Source organism: Mycteria americana, chromosome 3 (assembly GCF_035582795.1).
Source record: "Mycteria americana isolate JAX WOST 10 ecotype Jacksonville Zoo and Gardens chromosome 3, USCA_MyAme_1.0, whole genome shotgun sequence".
Lineage (NCBI taxonomy): Eukaryota > Metazoa > Chordata > Aves > Ciconiiformes > Ciconiidae > Mycteria > Mycteria americana.
In genome coordinates, this window is record NC_134367.1 from 88,405,130 (window position 1) to 88,419,309 (window position 14,180).

A 14,180-nucleotide genomic window follows, 5' to 3' on the forward strand; every position below is an offset into this window, starting at 1 on the left:
CCCAAACAAGACACTGTAGTATAGAAATATATAGAAAATGTATAAAAGCATCAAAAGAATGCAGTATCACTGCTAAAGCACTTTCATTGAATTCTTAGTGGATATAGACTGCTCTTTAGGCAGAAAAATACGGCCATCCCATGAACTGTTGCAAGGAGTAACTGATGCCGAATACCCCCATTTTAGAAACCAAACTTTATTTTTCCACAGTGATGACTGTGCCCTCCTTGCCAGTTTAACAAACATAGCAGTTGTGCTGCCAGGAACAAGCCTTTATTACTCAGAGATAATATGAATTGCTCTATGAATTGCTCCGACTTCGAATGTTTGGATAGAAAAGAATTCTTTCTGCAAGTTCATTTGCCAGTTGTTGCAATGTAATGTGGCATATTTACTAACACACATCTGTCAATTCACTTTTCACCAGGAGAGATCTATAAACAACTGTTCTGCGTACCCTGTTGGGATCTTTCTATCAAGGCTTGCCGCCAACATTGGTTGTTCCAGGAATATAAACTGGAGTATAGGGCTTCCCTCTCTGCAAGAATTCTCTAAGCACTTAATTGAATATCAAAAATCATACTGTATGTACACAATTGTACATATCGTACAATTGTACATACCTGCTACTTTCTATCTGAGCTCTTCAATCTTTCTCTTCTCTTTGCACAGTGTTATGCCTTTGATGAAGAATGCAAAATGACTCACACCTTTTTTTGTAATCCGTGTTAGGACGGTCTTTGAGAAGCAGGAGGTATCTCTGAAATCCTTTAAGCAAGGTTTTCTAATTCCTGGACTATTTTTCTTGGAAATTATAAAAAAATTGGATGTTCAATGAAAATCAACATGATTGCTATCTCTGAAGATTGACTTCTCTCAGACGTACCTACCAGATCAAATCTTTTACATGTATTTAGGCATGTAACTTGCTTGTTGGTGAATTTCAGTCGTGAGTAGGAGAAAGGTGTGGAGTTGTTCAGCACTGTCTTTGGCTATATACATGTTATGTGAAGTTTAACTACTAAGATTTCTAAAGAAAATACAGGCATCTAAGCCAACAAGACAGATTTTGTGAATTGGTCTTTGGACATACATATCAAATTGTATTTTCATTACATCTTTGGTGCTTGAATGATTTCTGGATTTCTCCTTCAGTATTTTAGAATTCTTGCAGTATGGGTGTGCACTGCGCAGTAGTTGCTTCACTTAAATCATAAAGTTCTTATAATGGTAAAAGAAGCATTCATCACTGCAAAGAAGATCCTAGCTAGTGTCCCATCTGACAGTGACTATTTAAAACAATACAAAAAGCAAAAGACCACCAAACCCCCTGATTAACCACTCAAAGGATCAGTCTCAAGAGCTATGATTTTAAGTAACCTGTATGTATACCCGATCCTTCCAAGTAGTACAAAATTTGCTCTTGATTTCAATTATACTATGTACAAGGTATATCAGATAATTTAATTTTTCCTCTTTCCATCTCCTTTGACTTTTAGTATCTTATGCAAAGTTCAACTGCTATGAGGGGGGGAAAAGCTACTATAGAAGCAGCAGTTACTGGTAAGAATTCTTCCATGCATTGATACCAAAGTTTGCACTGTGCAACATCAAAAGCAAAATTTCTTTGTACACTTCCCCAAAAAGTAAAATGAGACTATAAAGTTGGAATGTATTTTACTGCTTGCTTTAATAAATGGCCTCACCTTCTATGATTTTAAAACCATATGAATGTACTTCAAAAAGTAAATTATCAGAAAAATAACTGTATTTGATGAACCAGTTAGTTAAACATGCTTATATATACTTTCATCTGCTGATTACAAACCTGAACAGAAATTCAGTTACTAATCAATACATAACAGCAGCCTCATTTTGGAAGAAATTCCCAATGATATTTCAGTTTCACCTTTTTTTTTTTAAAAGTAGTCAAGTTATTTATTCAACTTTAGAATTAAAAGTCATGTTCTCTCTCTTCCTTTCATTGTGCAGAATAATACACAGAATTAAAAGCTAACTCTTTTGTGAAGTCGCTAATTGGCACTAATTTTTCCAGTAAAGAATAAATAGTACAGGTAAGATCTCTATAAAGAACATAAAAAATATCTGAATTAATTTATTAGTGTTATCTAAAATCTGAGGGCAGTAAAACAAATCTATCACAAACCGACTTAGGAAATGCATATAGTAGTTACAAATAAGTTAAGGTGTTGTAGGAGAAATAGAATTTGTAAGAAAAAAAAAATTATCGCTTATGGGATTCAAGCTTGAGCAGTTCAGACAACGGTTCATCTACCCTGGGCCAGGAACAAAGGGAGTTATCTAAACTTAACAAGAAACCTAAAATTTGGGCAGAAAAATATGGACAATATCATTATTGGTTTTCTGCCCTCCCCCCCCCCCCCCTTTTTTTTTAATGTCATGTGGAATAGATAAACACTTTAGAGAAATCTCTGTCACTACACTTTTACACTGGTTTGAGGACCCAAGGTAGTGGTGGGGGAAAAAACAGCGAAAAAACAAAGAACTTAGTGATAGGCAATTTTTTTTCTGTAGAAGGCCCGACTGCTGGGCAGAGTGCTGGGACCAGGTCTGTGGTCTAAGCAGGGAGAGAATCACAGGGTTCCGCTCTGAAAGCAATAAAGACTTGGTTTTATGAAAATGCATAAAACCTGCATTTCAGTTGAAAATGCAGTCTTCTGAGAGACTAACTTATAGGTCAAAGATGTAGCTTGCTCTGAAATTGCAACAGACATGGATTCTTGAAAATCTGAAGAAAGCCAGCAGCTATAACAAAAAAGTAGAGAACACACATTACACTTGTGAATGTAACTTTTGGGGAAAAAAAAAAAAAAAGAAAGAAAAACCTAAAAAGATGCTCAAAACTATAGAAAATTAATTTATTCTACTCACCAATGTCTAACAAGAGTTTATTGGACATGTTCTGTAGATGGTAGTATATCTTCAGAAATGGTGTACACAGAAAAGCATTTCTACTTCTAAAACACATTTTTTCCCCTAATCTTTTAAACTTTGCTTTGATGCTGAAAATGTCAGTCAGCTGGAATAAGAGGAAATGCTGGAATTGCTGGACAAAAACATACTTCCAGTAGTAGACAGATAATCATTTACTTCTTGATCACTAAACAGCCTATCACTTTCAGAATATGAAGCATTCATTAACATGACATCCCTTTGCAGTTAGCAGTCAATTTTGTAATGAAGAGCTACATTAACTCCACCTCAATACACAAGTATCAGCATAAAAATTACACTAGAATTCTGTGTTAAATTATCATCTCTAAGATGAAATTGAGAGGAAGAAAACAGCAGAGGAGAAGTAAAGTAAGGTAAGGAACTCCTTTATAGCCAACAGCGTAGAACTTAAACAGCAAAGCATTTAAAGTAAGAAATGTGACTGGTTTAACTGAGGAGAGGCATAGCCTGAACATCTGGCCCTCACAAGAAAGGGAGATAAAGTTGTTCATTGCTGAGGACAAGGTTTCTATGGTTTTCAAGAAACATAGGAGGTTTTCTATGTTTCCGAGATCAGGAAGTATGCTGTGCCTCAGCTGAGTAATGACTGAATAATGAAGTCACAGGTTGGACTGTTTAACAAGCAATCCATTAAAGTCCAATTTGGGGCCAGTACTGAGAAAGATGTAAGGAAAGAAACATACTATGCAGACCAACCCAAACTGCATTCAAGTGATAGTTTCTTTAATATTAAACAGTGTTTATGTTTTTGTTTTAGTAACATTCAGTTTAATATTGGCATTCTTCTGGTATGCCAAACACTACTAATGTTGAGCTCGTTTTTATGCTATTTCTTCTCAACGACATGAAAGAATTCTGGTGAAGGTGAGGTATTAAGAGTAAGAAAGCTGCTTATATAGGTACATAATCATCCTTTTCTCCCTTTCATAGGTTTCTTCAGCAGAAATTGTGACAAGAACAGCTTTTAATACCGTTTTCTAATGGAGCAGGTACAGATGACTCCAATGTGATGTCACCTTGGTCATGACGTGTGTGATTAGCAGCCAAACTGGCCCACTGTGATACCCAACGTTTACTTCCAGGGGCAGTAGAACCTTCCTAAGAAAGAAAAAAGGCAGAAGAAAAATTACAACTGCTTGATAAAAAGCATATCCTCTCTCCAGGTTTTTCCTGGATAGGTATGTCAGACACTATTTTCCTGGAGAAAGTTGAAAAAGTTTACCTCAATAAATTTTAGAGTTACCAGCTCTAAAATGGCAAATAAACAAACAAACAAAATCTATATAGTTGCAGAACCAGTACAGAATAAACAGCATTGCCTAGTGCAGTGAACTTTTAAACATCAGAACTTATATAAAATATATTAGAAAATGTGCTAGTTTTAAAACCAGGTTATTTCAGTCCTCAGCTCAGAAGAGCAGGAAAAAAACATGGGGTGTGGGTGTGTGTGTTCAAAAATTAAAAATGTGCTTCAGGAAGACAAGAAAGTAACATTTTACCAATTTAGAAGACCCTCTTGTCCAGATGAAATATTGTATTTACTTTATTACAGAAAGACTACCTTAAGGACTGAAAGAGTAAGATAACTTATGATGAAAAGGAAAGGAAGATCAGATTATTTTGACCTAAACAAAAAAAGAAGCAAAGATTAGTTTTAAACCATCCTACTGGGTAACAGTGAAATCAATGTAATCAGTATCTGATCATTTTTTGCAGCTGACCTAGAAAGGAAATTAATTTACTTTCCTGATGGTAAGCCTTTTGATTATCCAATATATCATAGCCTCTCCTGCTCACATCTCCAAAAAAAGACAGCAGACAACTGTTGTTGCATATATATGTGCACATATGCACACACACATGGCCTGTACACTATCAAAGGCTTTATAGAAGTTTACATAATCTAATTTATTGGACTCAAAAGACAAAGCACTGCAAATGACAGAAGTCATTGACTACAGTTCCAAAGGAGTTACATAACCATAGGCAAGTCAAACAAGAAATCACAATTCAAGATTCACAAAAGAGATGGGAAGGACATGGAGATACCAATAACTTGCTGAATAAGGAAATTTGTAGGAGCTATTTCAAAGGTTAGCTGAAGCTCTTCTGCCTGTTCAAATCTTGGCATTTCTATTCAAAATGCTGATTTTTCCCTAATACCTTGGCCACTCTGGGATTCTAGTCTTTGACCAGGAAACAACTCCATAAATTTTAGAAAATTTATTTAGCAGAAATGAAATGGTGAACAATGTCATCTAGTGTATGTTGACTTCTTTCAAATTAAAAGTTACTTAGAAATTTGAGAAGACTTGAATTTATGATCTTGAATTTCTCCTGATTAAATGAATGACCCTTATTAATGCAAACAAGTGCAACATCATGAATCTCTTTCAGAATATTATGAATGTAGTAAAGTCAGAGATGCACCAAATCATGTTTGAAATATTATACAAATTTCCACATTGTGAATTCATTTCTTAGAATCAAAATGTTATAAAACTCAAGTCTAATAACAACAAAGGAAGGCAATTCAATGTTTCTGTTATTTATGGGCATTTCTGAACACGATGCAAGGAAAAGGGTGCCAGAAAGAATATTACTAAAACCCCATGCTAAAACGTGCAGCATTTATGTATTGACAACTACTGCTGAAGCCTCATTTTTCTTTCATATCTCTCAACTTTCTTTTCTCTATTTCCTGTCCCTACTTGTGAACTTCCATCTTTAATAAAACAATTACAGACAAAACCAAATATGATAGACGTCCCAATTATCTTTGCTACAGAAAACTCCAACTAGTTCCTTGTGTATCTCCTAAGCAATTCCAGAGATACAGATATGATATGTATCAGAAATCCAAATTCCACTTCACAACAGAGAAATATATTAAGACTTTGATACACAACATGATAAATTACTTTTCTCTGAAAGTAATTACACTGCCAAAAAAATGTTTTCTACATAGCAGTGGATGTAAATGTGTGATTTGCCAACTCTCTGTATATACAAGCACAAACAACAAAGCCATGAAAAGCAGTTTCTTTTGATAGTAGTTTAAGCACATCCAAAAGGTGAAAGGTTTGTAAAACATACATTAAAAAAAGCCACATTCAGTTATTCTAATGTTCTTCCTATAATCCATATCAATTTGCATCTTACAGACTCTCAAGTAAGCAATCCTCCAAATCTTCTCTTGAATACCAAATGGAACTTCCTAGTCTTTCAGAAAAGCTGGGTTTACATAAGAGATACCAGCCTTTTAACTTTGTGTTAAATCTGCTTTCTCTTATGCTTATCACATACACAAACTAAACTGGAGTAATAGATCTTCAGAAAATGTACCAATGGATTTCTGTGGACTTATTATTCAGCCTGAAGATTTAGGGCTTCAGGCTCTACATCTGAAAAAAACTCACAGCACAGACACATGACACTTGGAAGCATCTCCAATACTTGGCATTTCAGAGCAGAATAATATTTTTTTAAAAATAAATTTCAACAAGCTGAATAATAATTAAAACAGAAGTCTTTTCAGACACATACTCCAGTCATCTAATGTTGTAAGAATCATACTAAGCCATCCTTTCATAAATTGAAGTGCCATCTTGAAAGCAGTTCTTTTAGTCCCTCCCCACTCTACCTGCTTCAGAACCATATTCCTCCAGGGGTGATGATCTTTTTTCAAATGTCCATACTCACTTTATTGACAGCCAATGTCTTCACAATTGATACTGGAACAACATTGACATCTATCTCAAATAGTTCTTTTCCCTTCTGCTGCATTTACTCCACTTACACAGCAAAACCCAGCAATTGTACTGTTGTGGTTTAGCTCAGACGGCAACTAAGCCCCACACAGCCGCTCGCTCATGCTCCCCCCCGGTGGGATGGGGGAGAGAATCGGAAGAGCAAAAGTAAGAAAACATGTATGTGGGTTGAGATACGAACAGTTTAATAATTGGACACCCCCCCCCCCCCCCCCCCAACAAATTGTAGTGAAAAGGAGAACAAGAGAGAGAGAGAGAGAGGAACAAAACCTGGGGCGGGGTAGAGGGGGAAGAAGTGATGCAACCGCTCACCACCCGGTGACCGACACCCAGCCAGTCCCCAAGCACTGACTGCTGCCCCCCGACCAACTCCCCCCAGTCTATATACTGAGCATGACGCCATATAGTATGGAATAGCCCCTTTGGCCAGTTTGGCTGTGCCCCCTCCCAACTTCCTGTGCACCTGGCAGAGCATGGGAAGCTGAAAAGTCCTTGACTAGTGTAAACACCACTTAGCAACAGCTAAAACATCAGTGTGTTATCAACATTATTCTCAGACTAAATCCAAAACATGGCAGTAGACCAGCTACTAGGAAGAAAATTAACTCTATCCCAGCTGAAACCAGGACATGTACCATCTCAGCTACTACTTTGCTAGACTAAATGAATTGTATCAATCTGTTCTTGTAAGGTAAATCTCCATTCCATTAATAATCTCAGTAGACCTCTTTGTACCTTCTCTAGTCTTGTATTCACCCTTCTTAACCAGGAATGGTAACAATTCTAGTGCCAGTATTTCAGAGTAAGTTTCACCAACACTTTCTACCATGGTGACAATACTTCCCTTTTCTACTGACAATACATTTTCCAGGGTATCCAAGGGTCATATTTGCCTTTTCACAGCCATATGACATTGGTGACACAATCATCCTACGTTTCAGTATAGCATCTAAGTTCAAACAAAAAGCAAGTATCAAACTTCAGACTGAATGGTTTGCTCTACAGAAGGAAATGAGTGTAATTAGAGAGGACAAACAAAAGGAAACACAGCATCTAAATAAACACAACCGTTCTCCACTTCTAAGAAGCAAATATTTACATGAATAAAGTTATTCAATATTCAGAATGCCAGTGGTAGTATTTAATCTGCAGTGGGAAAGACATGAAATGGGCATTCAAAACAGGAAAAGTAACATTGTAGTCAATGGCACTGATGACCCTGAAGATGCAGAACGAGGTTTCTAACTGTGCTGCAGGCTTAACAAAAAATTAAAATAAAACAACAAAAACCCCCATAACCAAACAAAAAACAAGTATGTCCTTAAGAAGCACATCAAAGACAATGCTGATAAACCATGGATGTTATTTAAGAACTGTGGTTAGTATAGATAACTGGCCACTGAAAATTAAATGGAAGCTGGATGGATAAATCATAGCCCAAATGTCTGCATTTATTACTCAATGTTTTATTACTCCAGCTCATATAATAAGAATAAATAATAATAATAATAATAACAACAATAATATTCTCTTTGTTCTCTATCTTATTTAATTTTTGTTCTTAAATCACACTTACCTTGCTTGGCAAGTGGCAGCTTATAATATAGAAAATAAAAAATTTAAATATTTTAAATTTAGTATTTTTACTGCCTATCTGTAATCATTGAAAAGGGAAGAACCAGTGCATGCAGGCTCAGTCCAACTGTGTCAGACATTCACTCTACATTTTATTTAGTCTCATGACACACACTACTCCAAAGTACCAAAGTTTGTCACATCAAAGGAAAAGCTGAGAATTTCTTAATAAGAAAAGCAATTTTTTAGGTCCTTTCCAAACACATTATTCACGATACTTCACAAGCCCTGTTAAGTTGAGATATTTAAGTTCAGAATAATCCTTCAACCCCAAAATAATTTTTATAAAGTCTTCATAATTTCCCAAGCAATCTTTTCCATCTTCCTGAATTGAAATATCTTTAAATTTTTTTCTCTGTTTTCTTCTATGTCAATCATGTTCTGAATTCACCTCATTCTGCTAAATCATCTATAGGTACAACTGTGATGGGCAGCTGGAACAAGGTCCACCTACAATCTGAGTGGATGCAAGTCTGGAACACTGAGCTACCCTGAGGTTACCTGACTATTTAGCCAAGATCTTCAATAAGGTTTATTAACTTATGATCTGCAGCTCAGTAATGCAGTAAGTCTTCCAAAAACCACAAGCAGAAAAGTTTGTATATAATGAGAACATGATACCCACATAATTTACAAATCAAACACATTTGCCTCTCCCTTTCCTAATGATAAAACAAACTGACTGTAAGTTTTGGTAATAAGACTTTAAAGATTACAATCCTCTCTCAATAGTTATGCTCATGATTGTTTTCCATTATGATACTACAAAACACATCTCTCTTTCTGAATTAGCTTCTCTTTTACTTCTACATACTTATCAACCAACTTCTATTTTTAACTTGCTCTGGCAAGCTTTTTTCCATCTTCATCTGTCCTCATCTCTTCTTACACTAATTCTTGCTATATTCATATTGTTTATGTCAGTTTTGCTCCTTTATCTACCAAACAACTTTCATTTTTTCCCCTATCATGCCTCGTAATAATCTTGTAAATTGAGACTGTGCCAAATAACCCATTCCCTTCCTGATATACGAAGACCTTGTTATTCAGCAAAGCATCCAGAGTAATAAAAAGGCATCATTCCTGTAATTTCATCCTAAATCAAAGTGAGGTTTACCATGCCATTGCCAGAAGGATTCTTAAACCTGCCCTATGATTGCAGAAGTCGTCTAAGTCTTCTAAAATAAAACACTGTTATTTGCAGAATATGACACTTGGAAAGCTCAATTATGTTCATAAAATAAATCATACATTCTTCTGCTGCTTATGAAATTATAGAAATGGAAAAACATCGATACTTTTAGTAATCTTGAAAACTGATACGGCACAAAAGAGCTGAATGCTGCAAAAGGCATGAAAAAGAAGAGAAAGACTGTGGTTAGATTCATGCAAAAGCAACAAGGTAAAGGCAAAGTTTGTCAAATTCTTCCATGTGATATGCCCATGCTGTATGGCAATAATTTACTCGAAGCAGTAACCTCAGAGAAACTAGTCAAAGATACTAATCTAGATACAGTAACATACTTAGTGTATCAAGACTGCACAGTAGCTAAAATACAACCATGATAAAGCACACCTTCTGTAGGAGAAACAGATTTCTAGATACTAAAACCAATGTATTTGCATGGCAGGCACACAAAGTCATACTTTAAGCTCTTGATATATTCCAGAAAATTTGCTTATTTATAAAGTTGGCTAATTTATAGGATCATACTTCAGAAACAGTTTGCCATGGCAAGCAGAAGTAAGTGTGGTGTGTGCTTCGTTACTCTTACCAGATTAATTCTGCTCCAGTGTGAGCCCATTCTGTTCCCAACACATTTCAAGTTATAGTTTATCCATCACAATGATACCAGAATGTCTCCCAAGATTTAAATACGAAATACGATTAACATCTAGCTTGTGTGCATATTCTGAGTCATATATAAAGAACAGGCATTTTCCTTTGCCTAATCTTTCACCAACTGATTAAATTATACTATTTCTGAGGCAACTAACATAAATGACTTCTCATGACTGGCATCTCACTTGAGAACTCAAACCATGAATGTAAAAACCTGAAGTCCTCTGGCTTCAGAAAAAAATCTGAAATATATTATCCATCATCTTTTTCCTAGCTGACTTTGTATCACACATTAAATGCTACACCTTATTTCTGAATTTTAATATAGTTACTTGCTTTGGGCTATAAAACATAACCAGCTTTTCCTCAGTTCTGCTGCATAACTTAAAAGAAGCATATATTGTGCAAATGCGAGTTGCAAATATAATGTTGGAAGGAAGCTCCTGCTACATTTCCAATACACTGGTGTTAGTGCACATAGAAAGGTAGCAAAGTTTAAAACACCTTCACAATGTAGCGTGCTTGTCTCTGACAGAGAAGTTTTGATAATGCAATAAAGGCCTAAGAAAAATAAAATACTTATAGATCTGAGCTAATATTTTCTAGGCAAGGTTTTGTTTGCTGTTTAACACTTACTGGTCAGTTATTAGTGCTCTCTCTTATTGGAAGAAAAAAGAAGACCATCAAAAATTAAATTCTACCTCTGTGTCAAGAAATCCAGTTGTACTCAGTGGTCTTTTTTCTTCCAGCACTACTGTAGCAGAATTTATAGCCCAATCTTTTACTAAATCTTTCTGGTTCTCGTTGATAACAGGCCTATTATAATCCTGGCTGTCATCCACTCCAAATACCTGAAAATGAAACAAACCATTACATACATTAACCCAATACCATCCTGATACAATGTTCGATGTTAATGGATGGATGGTGGCATGCTGGATAGTGAGTTTAAATAATTTTTGTTGTCATCTTGGTGAAATCTACAAATTAACTAGAAGAAATATCTACAGCAATTAAAAAAAGAGCAGAAGTCTATGTCAACACTGTGAAAATTCAAGGAACTGCTGGTTGGAATGGTCAGATATGAAAAAATGACGCTTTGATGAAAGAAACAAAAGGTAAAGCCAAAATCATTCTGAAAACCATTTGACAGTCCATTTCCCAATTAAGGAAAAAACCAATTACTGGAATCATCAAATTTTCAGATTTTTGCCATTATCTAGTGAAAACAAGAAATACAAATGGTTACATCTGCTACTAACATGCTTATTGAATTACTTCTCTAATACAAACAAAATCTCAGTTTTTCATTTGTCAGGGACTTAGCTGATGTTAGAAGTCCACCAGGTCTCACAAACCATGTAGCCTCATCTCATTCAGGATGTGACTTGCCATAGTTGTTCTACTACACTGTTTCCTACTGATACTTATAATAATCCCTTCCGCTTGTGATAGAATAATTTTCCCATGATATTTAAAACCACTGCTTATAGAGAAAAGTACTAGAAAAATGTTACTATCAAGGCAATTTAGTAATAAGGACTTGAGCAGGAGAGCCAGCATTTTGTCTATCAAATTAAGGAATATGAATTGCTTTCAGAATTGATGTATACTTCAAAGCTATTTTAGAGAATATTTTGTATCTTGGAAACATGTAATTTATAAAATGTATAAATTTCTGCCTAAGAAATTATAAATTCACTACTACTAAGGATTTGGACATTAAAAAAAATTACAGAATAAAAATGGAATAACCCCACACATTAAAATTGGCTGCTAAAAAGAAACTGTAACATCAAAAACTGTGTTGTCTTAGAGAAAGACAAAGAAAAAGAAAGAAGGAAATGACCTTCACATATGTTATCATCCTGTAAAAAAATTACTAGTGCAAAAGAGAAAAAGATTTACAGAATTATTTTTTTCCCCAAAATGGTTTTGTAATTCAGTTTTGCACAGTAATGCTAGAGGACTGGTTTACTGAAATTCTGAACGAGGTTAGTGTATTTGAAATGGATTCACCACTAGATGGCCACAAACCATAATGTTTTTAGTGTCTGAGAAGCAGGTGAAGGAAAAAAAAAATAAAGCACCCTGTCATTCAACTCCTGCTTATGCTCTTCTAAATGTCCAGAAAGATGTTGCTATAGCATTCATACATTTATAACTGAGGAAGCTTTTTCAAATGCGTTGGATTTGTATTTTACTCTAATGCAAAAAGCCTGCTTTCTGCAATTCTAAAATTCAGGCAATGCTCCCCAATTTTCTATTAATACATAAATCATGTCCAGATACACCTATGCACCTGTTGCTTAAAAGTATTTCATAAATATTTCTTCTCTTAAAAAAAGTGTGATATAAGTTTTCTCTTTAATACTTTTGATTTGTACAGTTGTAGCAATTTTTGAAGATACAAACCAGTTATCATCCACTGCCTCCTTTGACTATATTGCTATGCTGCAGCCACTTTTTCCCTTGCTTAATGTAGTTCCATTGATTACAGAGTTTTACATATTCTTTCAAAGGAAAGGAAATTCTGATTTTACTGCATAAGCACATGAAGGAAAATATGAATTCAACACTTCCATATCTAATCAGGACTACAGGAGTAAATTGCTGCCTGTAAATTGCTTCATATTATCTGGTAGCACGTTCATTTACCATGTCAAATTTCTTTACTTGTATCACAAACAACAGCACCTAGGGCTTTTTTCTTTCAGTCTTCCCTTTTCTAGTACTGAAGTCCTATTTAAGCAAATTCTGTTATTCTTCTATTACTGAAATTACTGCAAAACCGAATTTGAATATTGCCTATTTTTTCTGTGAAAGGTAATATGGGTAGCAATAAGACCCAAGTAATAGATTTACCTCCTAATACTACTCCTACTGCTCCCTCTGTATATATTGTGGGGATATCATAGGCCAGAAAAGATAAGCAAAATATTTGGGGACACTGTTATTAGAAATAAAGGGAAAGCATCTTTTTCAATAAATGTATATTTTTGCACTACACATTCATTCCACATCTAGAAGCACTGTATGTGCATGCACCTGCCCTGTCAAAGTTCCATTGCTACACAACTGTAAAGCTCCTCTTCTCAGCAAGAAAGAAGAGATTCACACAAGTGAGATCTAGCCCAAAGACTAAATTTCAGAACTGTGATATATAAAAACCCTTTGAAAACAATGCCATTAATACATAATTAAGACTTCAAATATGAAAATGATGCAAAAGATATAACAATTCATGTTTAATATTTGACAAAATTTAGAACAACACTTACACACCTGCCATACATCTGCAGAAAATGAATACTATCAGAATTTCAGGATTAACCGATCTACTTGCACTGTTCACCAAATAATGAGAATATACCCTCAACAGAAACAGCCATGGAATAACCTGAAGGTTTCTGCTGGAAACCGTCTCTTTACCACCTAGAAAAATGCAATTTGTACTTTATGGGTCGCTATGATAAGGTATGTGTGCAAACAGTGGGCTGCTGTGATTGAAGCCTAAACGGATAGAGACTTGTGTCTTCCTACAAAGACTGAATGACATTCTTCAAGTCTTCCAATTCTTTAGACGTTTCTGTTCTTTAATTATTTAAATTAAATCAAAGTCATTTAAGGGAAATCGAGGAGGTAACTTAACCATACCAAAAAAATCCTGAGGAAATGCTCATGACACCCATCGCTGCATCTCTTATCTATTTATATAAAAAGACTGAAGTTTCTTTCTGTAAAGCTTGTATTTCTCAGAAGCAGCAGCTACAGCTTTAAACAGAAGCAACCACCATCTGTATTTCGATTAACTGTATTTTGGGGAAGAAAAAGATGAAGCCAGATTCCAAGGTACAGCTCTGGACACAGTCAGTTGTTTGAAAAATGAGAAGAATGCCTTTTTTTGTTTTATTTTTGATAAAGGAGGTAAAGGG

General features: G+C 35.2%; 1 protein-coding gene across 11 annotated transcripts in view; it reads right to left on the reverse strand.

Moving 5' to 3' along the window:
- Nucleotides 1–14,180, reverse strand: part of CEP170 (centrosomal protein 170) — a 106,458-nt gene that overhangs the window by 29,199 nt on the left and 63,079 nt on the right. For 10 of the 11 annotated variants that reach the window (XM_075496005.1, XM_075496014.1, XM_075496011.1 and 7 more), the window contains 2 exons: nt 10,947–11,096; nt 3,969–4,095 (listed from right to left, as the gene is read on the reverse strand). In XM_075496005.1, coding sequence (XP_075352120.1) covers nt 3,969–4,095; nt 10,947–11,096 — 277 coding nt within the window. The remainder of the gene's footprint in view (nt 1–3,968; nt 4,096–10,946; nt 11,097–14,180) is intronic. The other variant, XM_075496013.1, reaches the window with a different exon arrangement.